The sequence below is a fragment of the Podarcis muralis genome, chromosome 7 (assembly GCF_964188315.1).
Source record: "Podarcis muralis chromosome 7, rPodMur119.hap1.1, whole genome shotgun sequence".
Lineage (NCBI taxonomy): Eukaryota > Metazoa > Chordata > Lepidosauria > Squamata > Lacertidae > Podarcis > Podarcis muralis.
Genome location: NC_135661.1, coordinates 63,532,473 through 63,560,205, shown reverse-complemented (window position 1 = coordinate 63,560,205; position 27,733 = coordinate 63,532,473). Strand labels below are relative to the sequence as shown.

At 45.4% G+C, this 27,733-nt stretch overlaps 1 protein-coding gene across 2 annotated transcripts; it reads right to left on the bottom strand.

Moving 5' to 3' along the window:
• Positions 1 to 259: 259 nt before the first annotated feature.
• CAP1 (cyclase associated actin cytoskeleton regulatory protein 1) lies at positions 260 to 26,139 on the bottom strand. Of its 2 annotated transcripts, none has more exons than XM_028738902.2 (13): positions 25,995 to 26,139; positions 13,421 to 13,542; positions 12,864 to 12,964; positions 11,702 to 11,779; positions 10,205 to 10,348; positions 8,886 to 8,971; positions 8,203 to 8,308; positions 7,912 to 8,098; positions 5,201 to 5,391; positions 4,576 to 4,699; positions 4,021 to 4,103; positions 2,914 to 3,057; positions 260 to 1,682 (listed from the first exon to the last, which is right to left on the bottom strand). In XM_028738902.2, the coding sequence occupies exons 2-13, from the start codon at positions 13,530 to 13,532 to the stop codon at positions 1,599 to 1,601; spliced, it is 1,440 nt and encodes a 479-aa protein (XP_028594735.1). In that variant the 5' UTR covers positions 13,533 to 13,542; positions 25,995 to 26,139; the 3' UTR covers positions 260 to 1,598. The 2 variants fall into 2 exon arrangements, with proteins under 2 accessions (XP_028594735.1, XP_028594737.1); XM_028738904.2 differs by having other exon boundaries at positions 25,946 to 26,072.
• Positions 26,140 to 27,733: the final 1,594 nt, after the last annotated feature.

Genomic DNA, 27,733 nt, shown 5'->3' with positions numbered 1-27,733 from the left:
TGGTAACAGCTTTTAACAAAGCCAGGAAACATTTCCATGAATGCATTTGCCCACCACTGCCGCTAGCCACAATGAAATTCTGAGTGAAGCCACAGCGGGCTCTGAGAGACTAATGTGAAAACACTCCCAAGGACTCCTCAGACAAGCTTAAGCTGGAAATGTTGCTGAAAGAGAGCAGCATTGAGTGAAGCTGTAAACTGAGATTTGCAGCTTTTCTGGATGAAGCTGGTTGCAGAGGAGCTTAGGAAGGACCACCATGTTAAGGAGCAACTTGGCATTAACTTTATTCTATCTTCAGTATAATTTTAAGTACATAAGAAAGGTTTTATTTCCACAAGCCTCGGGAGAGAAATACAAGTCACAGGACAGTTTCAAAATAAAAAGAAATTGCATATCTTTTGTTAAGTTTCATTTTAGTGGGGGGGAATCATTAATGTGGCAAAGAGGGAAATAAGATATGCATATGCTATCCAAAAACACTTACGATTCTGGTGCGCAGGCAACTCCCTTTGGTGGGTCAGTACAGTACCATGCCTTTGGTCTCGGCGCAAGCACTGCAGTGCCATGCTAACACGCACACACACTGGCCTTCCGGTGGAGAAGAAGCTGAGCGACAGAGAGAAGGACAGCCAGAGAAAGTCTTCCAGACTCTACAGGGTAAATAAGCTCAGATGGAGGATTGGAATGAACTTGTGCTTACAAATAATTAAATACTGGACCTGGAATGAAGAAGACTCATCCCTCCCTAAAAAAAAGAGAGAGAGATGGGCTCCAAGGAAAAACCTGTCCTGGAAAGCCTGGACAACGCTCAGTTGCTCAGAAGAGGGACCCTTTGGGCACAATTTTCCCTTTAAAGGAGGGCTTGAATGGAAGTGGGTGAGCAGCAGTTTTCTAGCCGCTGGACAGACTCCCAGAAGGGGCGAGGGGGGAGCCTGTCCCATGGTAGTCTTGTGGCACCTGTAACTGAGAGGTCTCCCCCAACATCATGGCACAACACAGAATTTTACACTGAGCACGTAAAGGGAAAAATGGGGAGGTGGGTGGGGGAGGAATGCTATACATGCACCAGTCCTTCAGCTTTTGGTCCAGCAAAGCCATTCCTGGAATCTTTGAACAGCCCCAATTAGATTAAACAGAATGAAGTCAACTCCCTTGTACTTCCCCCCAACCCTCACCTTCCAGATACACTGTCTCACACACATATCACTGGGGATTCTATACCCTGATAACTCGCTTTACTCCAAGAGGAACCGTCTTCCTTTGCTTAAAATGAAAGGGGAACCAAGTCCTTGAGATACTGGCTCCAGAGAGCACAAAAAGAAAGGCCAGACAGAAGTTGATTGGTGATGTGGGTTTGCCTGACCAAGGGGAAACGCCACACTTTCCTGCTGATCAATTGATAGAAGCAAATGATTCTGCCACCCTACCCCAAATCCTAGCCTGAGGTATTTTCAGTGAAGGCAGGTAGGCAAGTCTCTCGGGGAGAAGACAGAAGCAGATTGAGAGCGGAAAAGGTACAGGAAAATCTATAAATCATCCCAAAAAAAGCAGATTTGTCCCACAGCAGTGGTGGGGCGAATGTCGAGCGCCAGGTCAACTTATCCAGCTATCTCCGTGACAGTGGTGACTAACTTCTGCCCGTTCCACTGTGTCTTGAATTGTTCTGGGATTGGGAACTCATTCTAGGGGGAAACAAAATATTGGAGTCAGTAACATTTACATGGAAGTGACTTGCAGAGACGTACAGCTTTCAAAGCCCCTGTGTGCTCTCTGTCCTTTAGAGCAGCTACACCTCTAACACAAAAGCTTACTGCCATCATAGGGAGAGCCTTGCTGGATCTGAGCAAAGGCCCATTTAGCTCAACATCCTGCTTTTCAAGAGTGGCCAGAAGGATGCTTCTTGGAAGCCCGCAAGCAAGGTACTAATCTGCCTGGCTGCTCCCCTCTCCCTCCATAACTGGCATTCAGGGACAACACTGTCTTGAATGCAGACCTTCCACTTACATATCTTGTCTAAATGAGCTGCATGCCAGGGGTGGAGACATGAGAAAACTGCAAAGAGGCCTAATTCTGCAACAAAGCTATTAACATCCCATTCAATATATCAACTTAAAAAACAGAGCAAGTACCAAATTAAGCCAGGTCTGGGAATCTCTGGCCTAGATCTGGCACAGGTGCAATTTTGGCCTGCAAAGCCATGTCCCCCTACCACACACCTGACTTCAAATGCAATGTCAAGTAGATGTAGCTGCCAAAGCACAACTGGGGCCCTTAAAGTACGCTCTAGGATGCTAAGTGGCAAAGTAGGCTTGCTGTCATGCCCATCAGCTGATAGGTGGTGACAGCAAGCCTGGTAGGATCTGCAATGCGGCTAGCTAGCCACCCACCCACCCAAGAGGAGCATGATGTTGGCACCAATCAGCAGTAGCTTCAAGCCCTGCTTGGCTGGGCTTGGAACCTTTGTAGTGGGGCTTGCCATGCTACAGAGAAGAAACTATTCATCTGACATAGTGATACCAGGTTAATGCAGGTGGGCAGGGCCCGTTCCACCTGTCAAAGTAGCCTGCTGAGGGTGAGGGAATGCAGGATTCAGCCTGTCAGGTGGACCCAGTTCTCCACCCCAATATTAAGCTCCTTAGAGCTTTGCTTCTTGATTCATGCTCCTTAATCCTAAAAGTGTGGTGCAGATGTACACTGATCCCAACCACTGAAAGCCTGCCTGCCTTATTAAGCCTGGGCTTCTGAAAGCCAGCTAAAATCATTTTGGCAACACAGCACTTCACCCTGGTGACTTTTGACCACGAGCTATCCCAAGATAGCTTCTTCCCAATGTCAGCAACAACCACCACCCACAGCAAAGTGGCTTTCTCCCAGCATCTGATTTCTATGCCAAGTAATCAGAAAGAAACTTACAAAATCGCCACTGTCTGTAGGAACGAGGACGTTCATCTCTGAGGACTTGGCACTGACAATCTCACATTCTAATGAGTTCTTGCTCAGGTAGACGTGACAACCGTCTGTCTTGTTGATGGAAATGGTTGGCACTTTACCCAACACCTAGCAAGAAAGGCAAGGATGTCAGACATGGCTAGAGCGCCTACCACCCTAGAAGTCTGAAAGAAACACAGGAGTTCACTTCTCCTTGTTCTGAAAACATCATTATCAATACTCTTTATATGTACTCTTTATAATATCATATATAAATAATACATCAATGAAGACAATGGATTCATCAATAACACATTCAATTATCAATAAATCATAAAACAGTAGTGTGGTGAATCCTATGAGCAAGGGAAACAAAATTCAATATGTTCTCTTTTCAAGCTCCGAGTGGCTTGTACTTCAAGTGCCACTTGCTCTCAACATGAACCTGGCCTGGATGCAACATCATCTTTGGAGGGGCCCTTCTTTGTCTCGCTCCCATGATGGCAGGACCCAGTAACCCAAGACTGGGGTTTCCACAGGAAGCAATTGCCCTTCCTTGGAACACCTTCCATGGAGAGGCCTGCCCAGTGCTAACTTTTCAGCACCCGTTGAATACCTTTTTATTCGTCCATACCTTTGAAAGTTGTGTGCAATCCTACAGGTTGCCATTTTAAAACATTTATCCTAGCTGTTAGTATTCTGTCCTTTGCCATTTTTAACGCATTTTTAATGCGTGTAATTGTTGTACAGGCAACCCCCTCCCCCATTTACATGGGGCTTATGTTCCAAGACACTGCACAGTTAAGTGAAATTGCAATTGAAAAAGCTGGCAAACACACCATTCCACCCCTTTCTGGGATGTTTTTGGGTCACTTCTGGGTTCGGAGCAATGTGTGTGTGCATGGGTTGAGGAGCAAGATGGGTTTCTGATTCTGTTAGGGAATCTGAAGACCCTGAATCCCCCCTCAAAGACTACTTCTTCTTGCTCATCTGTTTAAGGGTTCCTGCTCTTCAAAAGAGGCAAGGCAGAGTGAGGACCGTTACGAGGTTAAGGGAAAACAAAACTGGGTGGGGGCGAGGGAGTGCAATTACCTGAACTTGGATATCCCGACTGTTGATGATCTCAACAATGCCCACCACATCATCGAACACCAGACCTAGCTTCTTGCAGTTATCTACAAAATAGAGGAAAAGAGAACAGAAAGGACCATTAAGGACCTTTTCCAGTGTGGCTGAAGAATACCTCAGCAAGTCCTGATTTAGCCACCCATCCATTGGGTGCTCCAAGGTAAGTCACAACAACAGCACTCCTCATTTGCAAGGGTAATTTTTGGCAAAGTGAGAAACTGGGGGGGGACCCCATGGGGTTTGGATGCACACACCAGTTCCCCATATATTATCAGGAAGACCCTTGCGGTGAACCCTGTTGGACTGAGCAGGAGTTAACTCCCTCTTTTCAGCTGAAGAACTTGGGAGGCCTGGGATGTTAAATCCTGCAGGGAACTAGTGCATGAAGCCAACAGTGAATTGAATCAGAGAATCACACCCACCTCCCTTGGAGTGGCATGAGCTGATTGGTGGGCATGAGTTATTGGTTTCTTCTTTTTTTAAAGCCTCCCACCCCAGCCCCTGCCGATAAGAACCTACCCAGTGTGATGGAGTTGATCTTGCCCTTGATATGGAGTGTACTGTTCATGCACTTGTAGACGTAGGCCACCTGCTTCAGCTCCGTGTCGCTGATCACCAAGTTGGAGGCATTTTCTTGGTTCTCCTAAAGAGGAAGGGGAAAAACAAATACCGCTCATTCCAGCCCCTTCCCTCCTCGGATACGCTTATGACCTGCAGATGTGCCTGATGGACAGCAATGAGCCAACGTCTCCTTACAAGACTCTCTTATTCAGGTCAGGTATGGGGAATCTCTGGCCCCCCAGACTCCAATTCTCATCACTGGCCATGCTAGCTAGGGCTGCTGCGAGCTGGAGTCCAGCATCCAGAGGACAAAGTTTCTCTCCCTCTTTATTTTAATTTATTAAAACAAAGACTAAAGGTGCTGCTTGAATTAATTGGACAGCAGACTTTAGTAAGTACTCTTAAGAACTGCAGATGACGTGTCTCTTCTAAGATGCTGCCTGCTTCAAAATGCATGCATAATCTAAATGCAAAATATAATTCAGATTTTTTCCACCTTCACATATGAAATTGCAAGTTATCCATGGCAGCAGGGAGTCTTTTGAGTAGGACCCTTGCAATGCCCCAGCCCCTCGGAACTCACCACTCTCCATTTCTTGCCTTCCAGCTCCAGCACAGGAGGCTCCTTCTTCACAGGCAGTTTTTGGGAGGCGCTGACAGGACAGGCTGGCTTCGGAGCCATGAAAGGCTTTGGTCCCGTCCGCATAGGACCACCTGGGTTCTTCAGCGCTGGGTTCTTGTGGGTCTTCATCTCGTCCGACACGTGCTTCAGGCCTAGGAGGGAAACCACCATTAACGTCCACCTTGAAGATGCCACCAGCTTTAAGAGCTGCCCCTCAGCTATGGCCACCAGCTACTCTTCCCCACCCAGGCGCTTCCATTCTTGTGGCAGCTTTGCAGTGCGGGAGAATCACAGTGCAGCTCCTTCCTGCACCACTTATCAGCAGCCCCAGGCACAAGCCTTTCCCTCGCTTGAGTCACCCTTTCTAAAGCTTCAGTACATCTGACATTACCCCCAAGCAGAGCTTCTCTGCCGCTTCTCTACCACAAGGGCAATGTCAGAGCCAGGCCCAAAGAGCCGCTTCTTACGAACCAAGAACTTCCCCCTGAAACCACCACAGCCTGCATCAGACCACCAGCCATTTGTGCCTTGTAAACAGATTTAGTTCCCCTTTCTAGCTTGGCACCAATTGATTGGCTTCAATGCTGCTTTTACTCAAAAAGCTCAAAATGAATTTCAACGTGGAAGTATAGAAACCAGGGTTTATAACACCAATGTAATGTAATTAAAACAAAACAAATTCAAAGTAAAATTGCTATAAGCCTCAGGAAAAAAATCCACTATTACAAACATATCCTAATGTGTCATATGCTGCTTTCCCCAAGAAACTGTGTCGCTAGGGATGCCATTTTCAGTAAAGAGCCCCACAAACCAGGGTCCACAACCAAGATGGTCTAGTTCTGCCCATTCTTCTCTCTCTGGCTAGCTAAAGGGCTTTCAGCAGTTCTCTGGATCTATAAGAGTGGAAAGCTTCTTGGCCTCCATCCGTTGCCCCGCTATAGCATCAAGTCCTCAATTCTTAGAGACTTTTGTTTCTAAATAGCAGGCACAGACACTGCAGCCTGTGTGGAGTAGTACTGAGTGGAGGGCTGGACTCTTGACCAGGCAGTCCTGGGTTCAAATGCCCTCTTGGCCAAGGTGTTTTCCTCTTGTCTAATTGACACTCAGCCTAACCTACTCCACAGGGCTCTTCCAAAGATAAAAAAGGATGATACACACTGGATTTAGAGGAAGGAGTGGCTACAAGTTTTAACCATGTTAAAAACCATCCCACCCTAGGAAGGAAATCTCTCGCTCCCATCTGCTGCTGATCTAGACAGCCAGTAAAAGGGCTATGGAAGAGTGAAACAACTCATCACATTTTTAAGGTTTAAAGCTGGTTACAATACATGCAGAGCATGCCTGAAATTTTATCCTTAACAAAGCAGTCCTTCCTCAGCTTACATGAAAACAGAGACTCAGTGCTCCTAGTGGTATGCGAGATGTCCCTTTCTCCCCTCCCCTTATTTTTGCTTCTGTCACTGGCAGTCATATGATTGGTGTTGCGCTTAAAATGATCCAATAAAATAGCTTTAAAAGCAGGTTCAAGTTCTTGACGGTTCAGCAGGCATCCTATTTGCATCCAGAAGCCAAAAGCAGTGGCTTCCAGAGCCACGGGGAGATCTCTGCATTGGCTTACTGCATTGCAGTACGTGCAATTTACACACAGCACTGTCCTCCATGCATGCCCTCCCCCACAACTACCTGCAATCTAATTGGTTTCACTTGATGAAAAGAAAAAAGGAGGAATTAATTGGCTTAAGGAAGAATATACTGGAGATCAGAGATTAGCTTCAACTATTTGTACAGGTTACCATACAGGGCCTGGAGATTACAAAAATTAAACTCCATCAATTCCCCAGAAAGGCAGTACAAAAGCTTTCCTCACTATATTTGGGTTTCTTGAACCATAGGATACATAAAATTAAATCTTCTGCATATCATAAACCCTCACCAAGCCCAAGATTGGAGTCCTCTAATAATAATAGCAATATTTTTATTTATTTATACCCTGCCCATCTGGCTGGGTTTCCCTCGCCACTGGGTTTCCCTCTTGGCCACTGCAATTCCCAGAGTGCAGATTTCTCCCATCTTCACTAACCACAAAGGTATTTTATGGACCCACTTCTGCTACCTCTACTCCTTATCCAAAACATTCAGGTTGCTTTCTCCAAGGAAAGGACATTCTCAAAATTCATGTTTTGCACACTGAAGTTGACTGGCCTGTTTAGCAAGCAAAACTGGTTTAGGGAATTATGACCCAAGGGTTTTTTTGTGTGGGGAGGGGGAATTCCTCAAAGGGGCGTCATGAATCAGAATGCAGGAAACTGAAATCTAGACACAACTGAACATTCTGTACACTCAATACATCAAAACACACTAGCAGAATTAGCCATGCATTTCTGCTGCGTCAGTGAAAAGCTATGCAAATTCACTTATAAGAACAGCTTGTGAAAACCAAGATGACCAAGACATCCTCTAGGGTCATCTGCAACAAGACCATGGGTACAAATGCACCTGTATGGTTCAAAAGATGGGACTACGCTGGACCTTGTCCCCAGATATTGGAGCGAAAGGACCCCTGCAGATCACAAAGGCTTTGTGTAGAAGGGTTGCAATTTCTATCCCAAGTGAGTTTGCTTAGAGCACAGCCATTTGCTCACCTTGCCATTCCATTAACTAATTTCACTTACCGGAAGTGATGGCCTCTCCCTGGTTGATCTGGGCAAAAAGTGCGGAACGGGTTGCAGGGTCATCGGAGCCAGAATTTGTGGAGGTGGGAGCTGGAGGGGGTGGAGGGCCAGGGGGCGGGGGCGGGGGGCCACCAGGAGAAGGAGCTGCTGCTCGGGATCCATTTCCTGAATCAGTTAGAACAGGTCCCTGGAAAAGGGGATGGGAGGGGAACAGAAAACAGAGAAAGGTCAAGAATAATAAATGCAAGAGTTCTGTGGTGCCTTGAAGATTAGCGTTCAGCCTGTACTCACCGTTTTGCTCCAGGTCAGCCCAGTGGTGTGATACTCCTTAATGTACGCCTGCAGCTCTGTCCAGATACTCAGATAAGCTTTCACCCAGTCCACATGCTTCTTATCGCTAGGAGAAAGAGGAGCCAGGCAAACTAATTGGTCTAGGTAAGGGGGGATATTTGAAACTCCACTTGCAACAGGAGCCATAGATTTCCTACCCTCCTGCTTTGCAGATGGAACTTTTCACAAACTGACTATTCAGAGCTTTCTGGGAATGAAACCCTGCACTGCCCCCCGCCACTACTCAGGTTCCCTCATTTCCTACGCAGTCACAGCACCATCCCTCTCCCTGCTCTTCTGTATGGTTTCATTAACAGCATTCCAAAAACTTTGCATCTCAGTAGTCCTATTCACGGTAACTCCACACCCTTGCATTCTCATTTTCCACGAACTGTCTTCATTTCTTAGCATTCCCTTTTAAAAGTGGAGCCCGCCTTGAGTGGCCGAGTTTAAGAACATTCCACTCCCATTCCAAAAATGGTTAGCCACCTCCTGCTGTTAGCAATTCGAGGGAGATGAGTAATTTTTTAAAACTAAGTGACGCAAACATTGGAAGGTGATCCAATGCTGCCTCCCCTCAAAATCCTCTGCTGCTGGCAGCACCCCATGGCTCCCCATCCCCCCAAGAGGCAAGCAACACTTACACATCTTTGTATTCCTTGAGGATCCGATTGCTATAAAACATGGCGGCATCAGTCATTTCCTTCACGTAAGGGCCTGGTTTGGGAGCCTATGAGAAGACAGTGCATCATCAGAACGTAAAAGTTCTCGCGTTTGACCCAGAAGCTTTCCAAACCCACCAGTGTTATTTGGAAGCTGACCCTCTGAGTGAAATGGTTTAAGGACCAGAAGTCAAGCTTGCCAGGAGGTAGTGGACAGAGACGCCACCCCCAAACCCACAACAGTTTAGGACCTCCCAGATAACAGAGGCAAGGCTGGAAGTGCAGTTTGAAATCTTAAAACTGCATCTGGATGAGAGAAAATTAGGTGACAAGGACCAAGTAATCTCTCAGGAAATACAAAAAGAAACTGGAAGCTTATGGGCACAAAACCACCAACTTATTGTTAGTTCCATATCATTTTACCGGCAATGACTTTCCCCTAATTCAAGGGTGGTGAACCTGTACTCCATCACCTCGAGGGCCACAACTGCCCTTGTCCGCAATCTCTGGCTATACTGGCTGGGAATCCAACAGTATCTAGTGCACCTCAAGAACCCTTGGAAGTGTAGTCTGGAGAGATTGTTGAAGCTTCTGTTAAGAAAGCACCGCCAAATCATACAAAACTACAACTCCCAGGTTTCCCTGGGGAAAGTGAATGACTCTTCGACCAGATTGACACTGCCAACTAAAACTGCCCATGTGAGAATGGTACCATCAGCGGGGAAATCATGCTATCTGTGCAATATTTACCTCCTAGCATGTGTCCATGTACAGAAATTGAGAAGGGCTATATTTTAAAAGGGACGCGGGTGGCGCTGTGGGTAAAACCTCAGTGCCTAGGACTTGCCGATCATATGGTCGGCGGTTCGAATCCCCGTGGCCGGGAGAGCTCCCGTCTTTCGGTCCCAGCTCCTGTCCACCTAGCAGTTCGAAAGCACCCTTAAGTGCAAGTAGATAAATAGGTACCGCTTTATAGCGGGAAGGTAAATGGCGTTTCCGTGCGCTGCGCTGGTGCTGGCTCACCAGAGCAGTTTCGTCACGCTGGCCACGTGACCTGGAAGTGTCTTTGGACAGCGCTGGCTCCTGGCCTCTTAAGCGAGATGAGCACGCAACCCCAGAGTCGGTCACGACTGGCCCGTACGGGCAGGGGTACCTTTACCTTTACCTTTACCTTATATTTTAAAAACAAAGCTACAGACATAAGAGCAGTTTAAGGAGCTTCAGGGAGGCCTGCTGGCCCTTTGGGTACCAGAACTGAAGAACAAGTTTTGACAGAAAAGCACCAGTTCCTGAGCCCTTACCATGGCGACCCAGCCTAATGCAGGGATGCTCTCACTAACGGTTGAGAGGTGATTGAAGAGTTTGCTGCCACGGTTCTTCTCCCGGAAGTTCTGGACCACCTGGATCTTCTCGGATATTGGCTTCAGCACAGATGAGAAGTTGTTCTGCAACAACAAAATTACAGAAGATAAGCCGAGCAAGGTGTGAACTGCTTAAGCCTGCTGGTCTCTGCCGTCATTTAGATTGCCTGCCCCTGTCAGTGGACAGATTTGCACATAAAGCTAAGTCAGGGTTTGTTTGATGATCCAAACCCTGCCCAGCAACTTAACTATGGTTTGTTTACTGTCAAACCATAAGCTGAACCATGGTTTATTGTTGACCTATGAACCTTGGTTAGCTTTTTAGCTATGGCTTGGCATACTGTGTGAAACTGGCATCCTTCCTTAACCATGGTTCCGCCCCAAATGCTCACAAAGCTACAAAGGCACAAGGCAAGAGCAGCTGGAAAACAAATCCTGCTTGGAAAAAACAAGTCATAGTTAAATCATGACTTAAGTTATAGTGTTGTGCTAACCAGGCCAGTGACAGTATTATCCATGTATTAAAGATGCTGGGAGAAAGATGATCCTAATCTTCATCAAAGGTGCTCAAGATGGTGTATAGAGTCCCCACCCCCCATTTTAACCTCACAGTAACTCTGCAGGGCTGGTTCACATCAAAGAGAATGAATGGCCTAAAGTCACCCAGCATTTTTCACAAGTGATTTTCTTGGAGAGCGGGGAGGCATGTACACCACCTTGAGCTCCTTGGAGGAAAAGCAAAATATAAATGAAATAAATACATTTACCTACCACCTTTGTCAAAGCGATCAAGCATTTTTTGTAATTCAAAATGGCAAGACACAAGAGGAAAATTGAGCAAGGATGGAAGAGGAAAATTGAGCAAGTGCCAGGTAGCAATTGTTTCACTGTGATATATAAGTTACTAAGTCCTCTGTATCTTGTTAGATTCAAACTCCCATCAGCCCAAGCAAACAAGGGAGCCAGTAGTCAAGGACAATGGGAGTTCTAGTCCAGCAATATCAGGAAGGACACAGGCCAGCCATCCTTGCCCTATGCAAATTAAGGGGATGGGGTGGAAAGCTTTATTACCAAAAATGTCTAGTGGGAGAGGGTAGCCCACTCCTTGACAGTAAAAGAGTTTTTGGCATTGGCAGACTCTTTCCACTTCACCAGCCACTGTGTGTGTGTGTGTGTGTGTGTCTTTTTCCTCCCATGCAAGTCAATAAATACAGAGCATGCACCACAAAGTGGGGGTGCTTCGAAAATGTGGTGACTGACCACACCCCCACAGCTGACCATGCCCACAACCCTTTTCAACAATCCCAGGCTGAGAGCAGCTGGGAATACCCACTCATAAGACCACTTTTTATTTCCTTTGGAAAAAGGAAACTAGTTTCCAGCTGCACCTGCCCTTGAGCTTCACTGCTGAAATACAAGGGGTTTCCCCAGACTTACCGGTGTGGGTTGCTGGCACTGAGATGCTGTCACCAGGAGAGCCCTCTCTGTCATGAACCCTGCATGCACCATGTCAGCCTTGGAGGAGGAGGAGAGGATACCAAGAGGCAAAAGGGGGGAATTAGTTGCATATATATTGCTCATGGGGTGGTAATACACTGACAAAAAGAGCACCAGCTGTATCCAAGGAGGACTGTGTTGCACATGTGATGGTCAATTTCATATTAAGAGCCAAAAGCTCTGAAGTATCAACTGCAGCAGCTTCACAGTAAGACCGACTTTCTTCTGTATGAGTTTGGGACACCTGGAATATGGATAAGAGTGTGCCTTTTCTAGTTCCCTCCCTATACTGTATACTTGATACTCCAAAATCACTCTTCCATAACGCCAATCAATTTGATCAGCCCCCGTTTATTCAGGCAGTTTTATTACTTTGTTTTAATCTTCTTCCAAGTGTGTAGAGTGGGGCACATGTCTCCCTCTATCTCAACCCGGTTCATCCTTAGCACATCAGAGAGAATGTGATTGCCCAAAGTCAACCCATGTGTTTCATGGCAAGGCGGATATTTCAACCCAAGTCTTTGTGATCCTAGTTCAACACTGTAGCCAGGGCAACTTTTCTAGAAAGAGAGGTGCCGGAACTCACCATGAACACCTCTCTTGTTCTATTATAATGGCAATGGTACCCACCTGAGAGGTGCCATAACTGAGTTCCAGTGAGTTCCAGGTGAAAAAAAGCCCTGACTGTAGCCACGTGTCGGATGCACTGCCCTTTTAACAGCTGCTGGTATTGGTTGTTTACGGAGAAGTAAGAGTGATTTGGGGCATTGCTGGTGTTTTTAAATAGACCGACAATTTGTAGACTTTTGTTAGAGCCACTGTAGCCTGTGGTGTGAACGTAACTCTCCTTGTGCACTACAGTCTCCGGCAAAAAATATTCACATGGTTTTGAGACACTGCCGAAAATAACTGCCTGCAAATGTGTACACATAGACTATGGGGGGGATGGATGGGCAAACCACAGATAAAACATTTACCGCACCACTTCCAACTCTCGGGGGGGGGGGGGGGATGGAACATTAGCCAGCTACTTTCCAAAACCTAAATTTTGAGTGCAGCAAGCAAATGTTCTCCCCAAATAGGAAGGAAGCCTGAGCCTTACGTGTTTTTGGACATCACCGCCAATTTCTCTGCTGATCTTCATGTATTCAGCTACTGGACCCGCCAAGAGTGTGTCAAAAGCCTGTACATACTCAGCTATGTCTGTAGAGGAATGCAAGCAAGTCAATCATGAGAACCGAGAGACAGCAGATGGATTTGGTTTGAAACATTTGCAAGTCATGTTTTGCAGTAAGCATCTGTCCTCCACTCCAGCCCCTCCTTTCCTGCCCGCAATGCACAAAACTTTGGCAGAGCACTCTAGGCTTATTAAAATCCTTGCCTGTTAGCACCCAAGTCTTGGCTCTAATTAGATTTTTCACTTTTAAAAGGAAGCAGGTGGACTCTAAGTAAAATGCCAGTATCATTGCTGACACCAGAGTAATGTGACGCTCAACGTTTAGCTGCTGAGGGTTGACAATTAAGGCAATTCACTTCCTCTTCCTTGCATATCCCAATCTGGTTTACACAAAGTCAGCTGCATGCACTGACTTTCCTACTAAGTGGGAGAGCTTAAAAGTAATTCATCCTGAATACACTGGTCAAGTCAGGGCCTCTCACCTTTGGAAAGGCCATCTCCACAGCCGCCCTGCGTGCCAGGGCCATGGGACATCATCTCCAAGCGGCCCACAGCTCTCTCCAATCGCTCCACAAGACCGTGCAGCTCTGTCATCTCTCAGCACCTGCAAAGTTAGACCATACATTCAGAGGAAAGCTTGATGGAGCCAATATTATTTATAGATTTAATCAAAGGGCAATCTTGTACCAATCTCAGACTGAAGTGAAGAAATGGCAATTGAAGACTATTTACTTACTCTTGCTTACCATACTTTTTTGGGAACAACTCCCTGCTGAAAACAAACAAGGTCCTGGCCAGAAACTCTGGGTCCACCACCCAACAATTGTAAACAAAGATAACGTCCCATTTTACCTTTTTTGGTGCACTTATTTAATTGCAGGTGCCACCCTGTAACTAGTGCCCCCAAATGAGTACAGTATTCTGTTCCAAAAGATCCTGAGCCTGAAAAAACAGTGGCCTGTCTCTGACCAAGTCATACTCAGAATAGTCCCCCTGAAATCATGACTAACTTGAGTCCATTCATTTCAATGGGTCAACTCCAAGCATGACTCAGTATCAAAGAATCATAGAATTTTAAAGTTGGAAAGGACCAAGAGGGTTGTCCAGTCCAACCCCTTGCAAGGCAAGAACCGTTTTGCCCAAAATGGTGCTCAAACCCACTGAGAGTCTCATGCTCTACTGACTGAGCTATCCCACAGGCTCTGAGTTGTATTCAAGTTGTATCTGTGCTGACACAGGGGTGAGGTACGCAAGTATTTTAATGAGCCCCAGCCACTGCATGTGTGTCGCAACACCTACATTATAAGGAGCTGTGCAACAGGCAGACACACAACTCTCTGATCTTCAACAGCCACTGGCTATCTTGGTTGAAAGATCACAGCCAAGCTGTGCTTTTGTGCCCTCTAGTATGGAAAAAGGGCTCAAGATGAGCCTAGGCCATGGGCCTGGGCTGGTAATAGCAATACAGACCCAAGGCTACAGTGAACACAAGACCACCCCAAGTTTCATCTAGAGCAGGATATGGTCTAGATTCAGGATATGATGTGAAGGCACATGAGGCCACCACCTTGCTGAGGTTAAGTAGGCCTGGTCTGTCAGTGCCTGTATGGGTGTCCATCTGGAAACCACATGAATGCCACCTTGGGTCCCATGACAGAAGATGGATGGGATATAAATGGGAAGAAAAGTAATGCAGCAGCCTGTTTCTGGATGCGGCCAGCCTGATCCTTTCAGGACCCCTGCAGAGCCTGAAAGCAACAGCCCTTGCACCCGATATTCAGAGGTACCCTACCTCTGGATGTCCCCATTTAGCTACCCAAGCTAACAGCCAAAGGTAGACCTGTCCTCAATGAATTTCCCCAATCCATTTCTAAGGGGCATCTAAATGCCCACCACATTATGAAACAGTTCCCATAAGTTTATTATGCATCATGTGAAATAGCTTTTTGTCTTCCCTATTAGATTCTCTCGTCTCCTTGGCTTCCAGGTAATGAGGCACTTTTATCAAAACTGGTACCCTCCATTTGTGTTTGACTACAATTCCCGTGCTGATTAGGCCTGAGAGTTGCGGTCTGAAATGTCTGGAGAGCACCTGGTTGGCAAAGGGTGAGTTAGACAGTCACAGAGTGCTTTCAAACCCACATAAGAGGTAAGCAACCCAAGCTTCCTCGCTCTTTTCATCTAAATGTACAGTATAGGACCTGTTTAGAGCCAAGAGGAGGGAGGGCAGGCCTAAATGAGTACCATAGAGAAACCTAACATTTCTGGCAAATCCTAAGGGCTCGTCAAGGGTTGCAGTGGCTCCTCTCTTCTCCAATCAATAGAGGGACAGAGTCATAAAGCTTACCTGAGGCAGACACTATTTTAAAGCAATTGCAAAACCATCGAAGCCACCCAGTCCCAACCATGGCGGACAAATTAGCATAGGAGGCCTACTACACGGGCCAAGACAAGCCAGCTGCCCAAGATAATGAACAATGGCATCCCTGTTCATGCTTTTGCACAGGACCTTGTTTTCCAAGAAATGCCGAAGGAGAATGGATTTTGGCACGCGAGTTTTGCTAGCTGCCTCCTGTTACAGGAGCACAAAGTGTGTCTGTAGCCTTCTAAATGGGAGACCATTTCAAGCCTGCCTTCCTCCCTCCCTAGTGTGATGGGAAAGCCTGGAGGAACTGGCAGCTACTTTTTTTTAATCGCTTAGGTCATTTGCACAATGAATCACAGCCATCATTTGGAGCATGAATCACCACCCCAGGCCAAGAGCAGAATTCCCTTATATGCCTTTAGAGCTCAGAACGAAGCCAGGCAACGTTTCACTTTGCAATCACTGGCTGTGGCGCAGGGCATAAAGGAGGGGGAAACACTTGCTCAGCTATACTCCAGGCTTCTTTGCACCTTAAATTCCGGGCGGATGCAATTAGCTGTACAGCAACTTTCCAGTGTGTCTGTGCAGTACTCATGGGGGTTGTGCAGCTGCCCTTTCAGGGTCCAGTCAAGACACCCAAGCAAAGCCTGGAGAAGCCAGCAGCTTAACAAAAGAGTGTCTGCGGTTAGGGATGACCCATATTTCACAGCAGCTGTCAGTGGAGCAGTTTGCGCTGTGCTGCAGTCCATAACTGCCATGGGAAGCGACAGAGGCAGGGCCAACAGAGCACAGCAAGCAAATAGTACGTCAATTATGACTAGAAAGCCTGGAAACTTAACCATGGTTTATATCAGTATTGTATTTCTGTTTGCAAGTTCTGCTGAAAGAGAGAGAAAAGCAAAGTTGTTTTACGCACACTCACGACTCAGATACTTTTAAGAATCATCAAAAGACCCACTAAAGACACAACTGAAGTCCGATGCAATGTTATCCTTCTCCCCACAGACGTTGGCCTCAAAAAAGAGGAAGAGGACAGCTTCCTTCCTGGAACAGACTGCTCTTCTTGACTTCCCCTTTACAGAGGGGCAATAGCGGCTCCTCAAAGGCTCCATCTCAACCCCCCCCCACTTCAACTAGCTCTTGTTTGCACGCAACCCCGACACTTGTTCACACAGCAGAGGGCAAGCTGCCTCTCAGAGCGCAAGAATGAACAGAGACATACTTCTTTGACATCAACGAATTCAACAGATCACTGTTGTTGAGGGAGGAGCCAGAAGATTAAAGGTGGAATGTGAAGTAGCACCAAGGAGGTTGCTCCATTAGCACAAACATTTCTGTTTGCCTGATAGAATGATCTCCCCTCTCCTCCCCAGGAGCTGTTCTAGGTGGGTTTGCCTCATGCCCCTCCTCAAGCAGACCTGGTGGGGGAAACCCTACTGCACTAGTGGAAGTCCTTGCACTGACTTCCACTAGAGTACTGGGTTGAATCCAGCCCCAAGTGCCCTTCCAGATTTTCCATCCAAACTTACTGGACACTAGGATAGAAAACAAGGATACTAACCACAGTCCATTCTCATTAAGTGCTTTGCTAAAGAGGGGTGAAGGTGGAGGAACAGTTTTATTCTGATTTGTTCAGAACTTTGGCAGCTGAGCACTCCTGGGAGATGTGCCACAGCTCAGTGGTAGAGCAGCTGCTTTGCTTTCAGAAGGTTGTAGGTTCAATTCCCAGCACCTCCAGAAATTGGTGAGAGAGACTCCTGTCAGAAACGCCAGTGAGCCACTACCACTCAGTGGAGACAAGTACTTGGTCAGATGCAACCATGGCCTGAGCTAAGCCTGGAACTGTCACCACACACACATCTCAGATGCTGGAAGGAGGGTCAGATGTCTTTTGAAGTTGGGAAACAACTGCAAAGCAGTTCTGACTTGTGTGTAGCTGCTTACAGCTGCCCACATCTGGAAATGATGTAACCTACATCCATACTAGCTTCTCTTTTATGTAAAGAGCTGTAGGACTTTTCTGACAACTCGGCTCACAACTCAGTAGCTTTTATGTCAGCCTGGCCAGACATTCATACTAACCTACCTATGCTTGGATGGCCTCAAAGAGGCAAAGAACCAACTTACTAGAAAACAGGCCTTCTTGCCTGTTTACCCAAAAGGAATCTGGAGGTACCATGAGTGGATCTTTAAAAGCCCATGCCAGCAGTGATAGGATCTCAGACCCATTCATACTCCTTCTGGAGACACACACACATTTTACTCCACTTTATGATGACAACCCATCTAACAAAACGTAGGACCTTCCACTGCCTCTTCTGCTTTATGCTATATTACTTTCAATGACGGAATTCCAAGCTGTCATGCTAAGCCCAGCCAGCTCAAACTCTGCATCAACAAGTCACGGAAAATGGGAGTTACAGCCCAGCAACACCAGGCTCCCCACCACTACTCTATAGCATCATCATCAGAAAGGCGGGATATGTGCTTCCATCTGCTGAATTATATGGTTAAAGTTGAGAGCAGCCAATTCTAAAGCAGCTGTAAATGGCTCAACATGAACAGTCATCTTGTCCACAGCCACAGACATCAACAGGTTGATGTTAAGTGCTGGACTTGAACTGGGGAGACCCAGATTTGACCCCCTATTCAGCCCCTAAGTTCACTGCATAACCTGTGCCAATCATTTGATCCCAGAATCACTTACTTGTGCAAGTGCTGGAAGGATGAAATGGGGCAACTCCAAATAAACTTACTCGAAACAAAGGGTCAGGCTTGCAAAAAAGCCTGATCCGGTTTGCCTGTGGTAAGTCGGCCACAGAAGTTCCTAAAATTGATTCTTTTAGGCCACAAGCATCTAAATTAGGTTATGTGTGGGCGGGCAGTCTAGTAAGATTTTCATAGGCCAGTACCTTGTCAACTTCAGTAGGTGAAAGCTTTTTTGCTCGCCCATAAACTTGAATGCAGTGGTCAATCTGTTTGCGAGGCTGCGCAGAATACAGATGTAAGTCACACAAGGCCACCCTAGCTGTAACAGGCCCATCTATTACACTAAGATTCATGACACAGACCCTTAAAAATTTCCAGTCTAACAACCACAGGCGAAATCTCCTTCATTCCTAGTTTTTCCATTTCATGAATAATTCTATAAAAGAATGCAGGAAGGGGGTGGAGTGGGATTAGGGTAATAATTGGTTCTGTTTCTTTGTATGCATCCATTTGAAGAGAGTATGAAAATGAAAATGCAGCTGAACATCTTTGCTACAGACCTTTCTTTGCGCTGTCTGAATATGCTGAGACTTTACAGACATTTCAATAGAAGAATTTGTTTGTAAGTGATTAATGGTTAATGGAACAGACAGAGGTGCCGTTCTGCTGCATTCCATATGGGTCTGATCGGATTAGAGCCCCATTACCCTCTCTCTGATTGCATTTCAGATATAGGGATTACTTGCTCCTTGAAAGCTTAGAAGCAGAGTGGCTTCTAACCCAGAGGAATTTGACAAGCTGTTGCAGGTCTGTCTGCAGTGGAACATGAGGCCTCCTTGAAGTGGACCACTAAGAAAATAAGTTCCTGATCATCAAGAAGCTAACGCCTACCTCCAGAATGTCAGACTTCCCTAGTTCTCCCTTGTGGTCTTCCAAGAGATTTTGCAACATGCACACCAAACGTATCTGAAGCCGGTTCTCAAACTACAACTCTTGGAAATATTTATATTCTTGGCATTGTTTATAAAGGCATTGGTCCTGGACTCAGCTTAACTGCTAGTGATACAAGCTCCTGTAGAAAGATAATGAATTTATAGAGCAAGCATCTCTACACGAAATTTAGGAAAAGCATGGATACTGCAAGTCAGCATTAAGGAAACAAACCATGGTTAAAATTCCAAGGGTACAAAAAGAAACCATGTCTTCCAAGGGCATCTACAGGAAGTCCAGTGAGACCTGCAAACAGAAAGCCATGGAAAATACCTAAGCTGTGGTTTTGTCAGCGCACATGCAACAATGATTAGCCAATGCAAACTATGGTTTGCAAACACACTTCAAAGCATGTAATATAGTTGTTAACCTCTAAACTGCCAAAGGACTGCTGTTTTTACTTCAAAGCATGGTTTCATGTCCAAATTTGTGGCTAGCCCTTAATTACTGAAACTTTAGATATTGAGACCCACTGCTAACAGAAAACAAGCCACATTAAACATCATGACTGCATATGGATCAAGCGGTTCAACACATCATTCATATCTGGTTTTATTCTACCATAACATGTCTCTTCACTGTAACAGAGTAATTATTTCAACCCCTACATCTACTGCCAAGGAGCTGTTACACAAGTGTTACTCAAATACTAATATGCCCCTTAAGTACTCCTGATTCACTAGAAGTGCCTGAAAAACAAATATGTTCTGAGGCTGGGGTATAGTTTAGAGGGCTTTGTTGCTTGGGGTTGCACGCGCTGTTTTATTTAATGTTGGTGAATTCTTTTGTTATGTTGTAATTAGGCATTTTTTCATTTTGTATGCCACCTTGAGCATGGTTTGAACTATGGAACGATGGCATACAAATAAAATTATGTATGTATGTATGTATGTATGTATGTATGTATGTATGTAAAAGGTAAAGGACCCCTGGAAGGGCTTCGGCCTTTGAATGCTTCTGTTGCAACAAGTGCTGTAGCTCAAACTGGTATAGTAATGTTACCTTCAAGAACTTTAGTATGTGCAGTGGGAGGTGGGGTAGTGGGAGAATAAAGCCAACTGGATTTCGTTTTTTTGTCACAGCATAGTTTTTAAGAAGACACACTTTAAAATCTTCCAAGCTGCATTGCTTAATATCTCAAGTGTGTAATTGATGCATGCAAAAGATGCTCACCAGTATTCCACATCTTAATATCAGATGAGAATTCATTACCATTCCAAAACACAAATGCAACGACTACACTCCTCTTCTCCCAAGTATAAATTCTTGACATGGGGCCTCACACACCTTGCCCAACCCTACAGCTTGCCTTGCTTCCGTTATCAACCGCATAAGCAAAAACCACCAGACATGCTTTGTTCCAGAAAGAGAAACTAAACCACATTTTATTGCCAAAGCTGTGATAGGCAGTGAGCAGCAACAGTGGAGAAACAAAAGGAGTGTAACACGAAGCCAATATGCAGAAAGAGGGCACCACCCCTGAATTGCATTAATGCACCTAACTTGAGTACTCTTTTCCCATTTGTGCCAAAGCCATATGTTTACTAGAGCTGCCAGCAGGATTCAGAGTCATGCTAGCCGATACTTGCAGGAAGCTTGAAATGCCCACTGAACACATTTCACATCAGAATGCATCTAAAATTCCCCAGAGCAAACCCTGTTGACCTGACATTCGAATGAGCAAATCTCATTTATTTACCTTCATGGGTATATATGGTGCTATACAAAGCAATGTTTATTTACAAAGAAAGATCCTTCTCTGCCCCAAGTAGTCTGCAGTCGAAAAGTTTGCAATGGGAGAGAAAGAGATGTTCCTGTAATGTGGGATGATCTGAGCATGTATGGTTTTGCAGGCATAGACTTTGTTCCAGCTGCAAATACTTAGCCTTAGTTTCAGTTGGGGATAAGTGTGTTGGCCATTTCTTTCTAAAGACAACATACTATAGTTATTAATGTAGATATCTGTCACTCAGGCAGTTAAGTAAAAGTCAATATTCGCACAGTCATTCATTCCTAATCCTTTGTAGATAAAATCACTAAAAACCCTTGAGAGAGTCAAGGGTTCAGGGAAAAAGAAGGGTCTTACAGATTTGAAGAGCAAGATGGTGGGGTGTACCCTTTTGTAGGAGAAAGCTACAGTCAAACCTCAGTTGTTGAAAATAATCTGTTCCGGAAGCCCGTTTAGCTTTCAAAACATTCGACAACCGAGGCGTGGCTTCCGACTGGCTGCAACAGCTTCCTGCACTCAAGCGGAAGCCGCGTCCGATGTTTGGCTTCCAAAAAACATTTGAAAACTGGAGCATTTACTTCTGGGTTTTTGGTGTCCGGGAGCTGAAACGTTCCAAAATGGAGCCTTTCAGGAACCAAGGTCTGACTGTATAAGGAGCAGCAAGAAAATGGCCAAATTTCAAGGAGGCATTGGCAGGAAAAGTTCCTAGCAAATTGAGCTCACAGAATTTTACCAGAGATGCACAAATGAGTCACCAATACTGGTATTTTTTTTACCACACTTGTACTGCATCCCTTCTCCAAAGAAGTCAGCACCGCATACAGAAGTCTCTCTCATTTTTTTCCAACAACCCTGCAAAGTACGCCAGTCTGAGACATAATAATGAGCACAGGATCATCCAGTGAGCTTCATGCTTATTTTTACATTTCTATCATGCAAAATCAGTGTATATAATTATAAACTCTTGCTGTGCCTGCAAGATTAAACACAATTTTTTACATACAGGTTACAAGACCAGTCAAGAGAATCTTGCAAGCAAGTTTCGATATGAAACATTTCTGTTACTCTAGAAAGTCTGATATTCCTTACAGTTTAGGAAAGCGTTGTGCAGACGCACCTGCCTGAGAGGGGAGCGCCAATGTGATGGTGCCACTACAGGAAAGGCCCACGGTCCAGCCACCATCTTTTGTACTTAAGCCGAAGAAGAGGATTAAGCAAACCCTCAGTCTCTCTCATTATGCAGCAGGACACCTAAACCCAGGCTTTTCCAGTCCAAAGTTCAATTCACACTCCTCTAAACAACTCCTTTGAAGAGAGAGCCCAAATCCACCAACAGCAAAACCTTCCATTCCAACACATTACAAGAGCCTTTCACTGAACGAATTATAGGCTGCTACCAAATATTAATCCAGGAAGTTGTCATAAAGCAATCTGGGTCTATGTCCTGCCTTAATGGAGGACATCTGTAAGTAAATCTCTTTATATTAAACTAAGTTTGGTAGATAAGTGCACCTGGGAATCATTATTTCTTCTCATACAAGTATGCGACTGGTTTTCACTTGGCTCTGTTATGTCTAGTTAAGAACCAGAAAGAAACAGTACTAGCTTCCTCCTCTCTCACTCTCACATTTGTGCTTACCCTTGGAAGCATGCATCTCACGCAACTGATGACTCAGTGGAGGAGGATCCTTGGCCAAGAGTTCCTGACTAACTGGGAAACACAGCAGTTGGGAAGCAAAGTGTCTCTAGTGCCAGCGTGCTGCAGAGAAATGGGCAGAAGTCTGCAGCTTCCTTAGACCACAGGGCAAAGGCTTCTATTTTACAATGTCAGAGCTCTTCTGAAGCTTGGATTGAGGACACTAAATATGCATCTGCTGGCATGTAGCCCCTGCCCCAGAGGGAGGGGGAGGCAATTCAATAGCAATTACATTTAGCATAGCTGCCCTGCTAAATTAGACCAAGGGTCAGCTAATCCATCATTTTGTTTCATCAAACCACATGCCTCTGGGAAGTTCAAAAGCAGTGTATGGAGATATCTCCCCCTCTTTATCCCCAGTTTCTGATATCCAAGCGCACTATTTCTGAGCCAACCAGTCCCAAATATCTAAGCTAGTGGCCACCACCCCATCATGAATTCCGTAAGTTAAATATGTTTTGTGAGAATTAGCACTTATTTGTGTTTGTCCAGAGCCTACAGCCAGTCAGACACATCTATACCTGCATTGTTTTTTTAGATTAGGTTATAACATTTTAAAAACAGGTGTTAAAAAGTTAAAGCCCATGACTGGTTCAAAATTATTTTATCTCAGGCATCAAAGACCAGGGCAAATAGGCACACCTTCAGCATACCATGGAAACTACATTGTGAAGGTGCAACTGACAGCTTAAAGTCAGCTTATGCCTAGCCACCATCAATAAGACAAGATACTGACTCCCAATTCAATCCCCAAGCTTCTCCTACCAAGATAAAACCTTACTCCAATTCGCACTATGCCTCCAAACCAACCCAAATCTTCCATGGAACCAAAATACACTTTTGTATTCCACCACTCATCTGCAAACCACTGCCTCCTGTTATTTTCATGCCCAGCTAGCCCTCTCATCCATCACCTCTTCAATTCACAGCATGACAGACAAGATACCCAGAAGAATTATTTATGTCTACTGTAGCCTATCCACAACTGGTTGGCAGTTGGTTATGTAGTATAAATTAATTCCTGCTATAAATCTGCTTCCTTCTTTCAGGATCAGGCACAGCAAACCATTTTATGACTCCTTTTAATCTCCAATACAGTTACAAACCTTCCCACCGTGCCTAGTAAAGAAAACAATCTTATGCTTAACACCAAAAAAACCAAAGAACTCATAATTGACTTTAGGAGAAAGAAAAGTGTATTTTTACCATTGCACATAAATGGTGAGGAGGTGGAGAGGGTTGGTAGTTTTAAATACCTGGGCATTTATATCTCTGAGGACCTCTCATGGACTGCAAATATTAATATGGTTGTGAGGAAGGTGCAGGGGAGGTTGTATTTTCTGAGAATGCTCAGGGGACTGAATCTATCTCAGCACCTACTTCTGTCCTATTATCACAGTACCATCGAGAGTGTCTTAACCTATAGTATATTATCGTGGTATGGGAGCAGCTCTGAAACGGATAAAAAAGCTTTACAGAGAATAATTAAAATTGCCCAGAATGTTATTGGGCTCCAACTACCAACCCTGGATGAGATCTTCACGTCTCGCACTTTGAAGAAGTCACACAATATCCTGAGAGATCCCACCCATCCTGCTCACAACTTCTTTGAACTGTTGCCTTCGGGCAGAAGATATAGGACAATGAAAACACGAACCACACGCCTTTTAAATAGTTTCTATCCAAGAGCTCTGATTGCACTAAATAATGATCTCAGGGCCAGTTGCAAGAAATAGCAAGCAGGGAGTAGGAAGGAATGAGATAGGTTTTAGGTTATGTTATGCCTTTAATAGGTTATGTTATATTCTGGATTATGTTATGTTTTTATAGATTATGTCTGAATAGGATGAGAGTGTTGGAGATACGTGCAAATGTGTATGTGAACCCGGTCTTTGGGTGGGTGTTTGATTTTCGTTGTTGTGTATACTGTGTATATACGGACAATGACAATAAATTTATCTAATCTAATCTAATCTAATCTAATCTAGTATATGGGCTCCTAACCTGAATTCCAGCTATACTCTTTCCATCAGAAGGTGCTTTTCAGACAGTATATAGACTTCTCTCTTTTCAGAATTACACACACTAAAGCATACTATTAATGATTAATATTGCACACTCTTCACTGTAAGGTCCAAGGGTGGGTTACGTCTGAAAAGATAACACAATACAATAAAACAAATAAAACAAACCTGCCCTTAAATACTATACTATACAACACAAGACACCAGATACAATGGGTTGTATTCAACATAGTGCTAAGGAGATTGTCTCTTTTCTCCCAACCCTCCTCCGCAGATATGAAGAGGGTGAAAGGGTGGGTTAGAGTTCCACGTTGGGCAAAAAATTCCTGCACTGCAAAGGGTTGGACTAAACGACACTTGTGGTTCCTTCTAACTCTATAATTCTATTATTCTATTAAAAAAAACCAGAGTAGAAATCAGGGGAGTCCTGTTGCACTAGAAGGAACCGGTGCAACAATTTAGTTGAATATGGCAAGCCAGACTACAGATAGGCGAACACTAACAATAAAAATTCAACTGCCAAAGGCAGAGAAGAGATATGCCCTCAATAACCGCCTACAGCTGTAAATAGGTAGTGTATGACACACTTCTATAGAGAGGAAGTTGCAGTTTCGGGATCATTACAGAGAAGGGTCTCTGGTAGGCCATCACCCTCCTCACTGCCAAGGGTTCAGCCCGCCAAAATCAAACAGGATCTGTTGTAATAGAGCATCCCTACTCAACCTAGCACACACACAGACAGAAACACTTGACTAGCCAATTTGTCATAATTGCTTGCTAAAGTTCTAAAGACAAATCAGAATGCACAATGCATACTAGAAAATAACTGCTGCTTCCATAGCTTTCAGAGGTTTTCAAATTCAAATACCCAGACCCTTTAACTCCTGGTGAAATATTTAAATAACTTTAAAAAAAATGCCCCCCCCCCAAACCTTACAAGGGTGACCAGACCTCCAGCTACACAGAGCCAAATAATAGTCCTGAACAACTTAACAGCTCGCCTTGTCACCTTAGCCACTTGACACAGCAGTTCCTAAGGCTGTAATTCCCATGCGCTCCCGAGCGTTAAGCCCTCTCCACCCAACGCAACTTTCTCCGGAGTAAACACACACATGACTGCAATGCAACTCAATATGTTCAAAATCCTCCCTTACAATAGGCAAATGCCAGAGATGACAGCGACCTGAATGCCAGGGTCGTTCCTCGCGAGGATAAACCGGACTGTCAAGCATGTGGCAGAAAAGCGTCCCTTCCCCAGAAAATTAGCGCAATAATTGGGATTATTCTTGACTCCATCCATGCAAACACTCTCCGCCCCTCCTCCCTGTCCCCGAAGTAGCACCTCAGACACTCGTTGCTTCAGCCTCCCCCCCCCAACCCTTTCAGACGTGCATGATATTGACCACTCAACCCCCGTCCCCTCCTTATCCTCCTCCCCAAACACCTCAGTCAAGTACAGGCTACCCTCGGGAGCCTCAGCCGCCGCTGCCTTACCTCGCTCAGCCACGCAGGGTGTGTCTCTCTCGCTCTCCCACCCACTCACCTCTGCCCAGCTCGCCTCTTCCCGGCTGCTCCACTTCCGCCTGGAGACGCCCAGTAACCCTACCCGCACCACTTCCGGCCTTACCGGAAATACGCTCGCGAGGGCTTGTCTGCAACTAGAAGAAGGCGCGCGAGACGGCCAGAGTGAAGGAGGGGGCGGGAGCGGGAGGAGGCGGGGAGAAGAGCAGCCACGCCTCTCTCGTTCGGGTCGGACGGGAGGGAGGCTGGCGATTGGACAAGGCGCGGTGAACGAAAAGGAGCGGGACAAGACGAGGGGCGTGGCTTTCTGGATAGGGAGGTTCCCGCGAAGGAAGGGGCGGGGTTTGAAATTATGATGGACAGTAAGCAAGGGAGGGGTGAAGGAAGGAGTAGGCATAGCAGGGTAGGCAGAAATTTAGGTGGTGCAGCCTTCCCTGGCTCAGAGACGGAAAGAGCTTTACCTGTTGGATTTCTGCCAGCCAGGCACGCGCTGGCAATCTGTGTGTGTTTTGCAGGCTTGGGGTGTGAAATGAAATAAAACTGATGCAAACGATAATAAAAATCACGCTTTAAAAATGCTGAAACATCTGAAGCAAAAGTTAAAAGCAAAAATACTTAATTCCTTGGGGAACTCTGGTAAGACATCCTCTTTCAGAACCCAGTTTATCATTTTTTAAAAAAAACCCTCTCAGGATTATCGTGAGGATAAGCAATATAAAACGCACTTTATCGGTTAAGAACCTGATCCTCTAAACAGGTTTATTCAGTAGAATCACTCAGGTTCCATTGACATCAAATCTGTGCAAGACTGTAGAATCTGGTAGCAGATTGAGGTTTACTTCTATTCTGGGAAATACCTCCCTTTCTTCTTTCATCCCCACTTAGCCTATGCCATCCATAAGGCTGAATACTTCAGGGATGGGCTCTAGCTATTGATTGCTTAGTGTAGCCCTGAGGGGACACTAGAAGTCTCATGGTGAGAGGTGGGTGGGCAGGAACAGGACAGAGACAATCACTGCTAGCCCTTGTTGTGCCACCACCTCCAAGTCTGAAAGTAAGTGGGTGGGGTCTACATAAACATAGACACCACCAATCCCATAAATCCTTGGTCAGCAAAAATATTCTTTGAAGGGCTGCTTTCCTCACCAAAATGAACATGGACCACCTGTGCTACAACTCTCACCCCATGAAGTCATTGCAGCAAGTTCTGTTCCTGAAGGAGACACTCACAAAGACATAGCAGCTTGAATCAAACCAAAGCCCTATCTTCTTGAGCATCCCGTTACCACAGTGGTCAATTGGATTCCTAGAAAACCCAAAAGTAGGACATCAGGACAAATGCCCTCTCCCACTGCTATTCCACAGCAACTGGAATTCAGAGATATGCTGGCTCAGATATCGTGACTAATAGCCATTGATGATTCCCCCCCCCCTCTGTGAATTTGTCTAATCATTTTTCAAAGCTGTTGTGGTCATCTCCACATCTTGTCGTAGTAAATATCAGAATCTAACTGTGTGTTGTGTGAAGGTGTGTTTTCTTTTGTCAGCTTTGAAGCTCCCACCACTCACCTTCATCTCACAACTTTTGTTTCCTTCCTCACCCTATATTAGCATTCTAGAGAGAAGGGGAAAGTGTGCAGGTAGTGGATTTGACCCAGAGGCTTTGAGTAGATCTGGATTCAGATTCTTACAGAGTCCACTAAAGAACGGAGTGATAGATTCCAATCCTATCAGGCAGAAGAAAGGCGCCTGTACCATGTT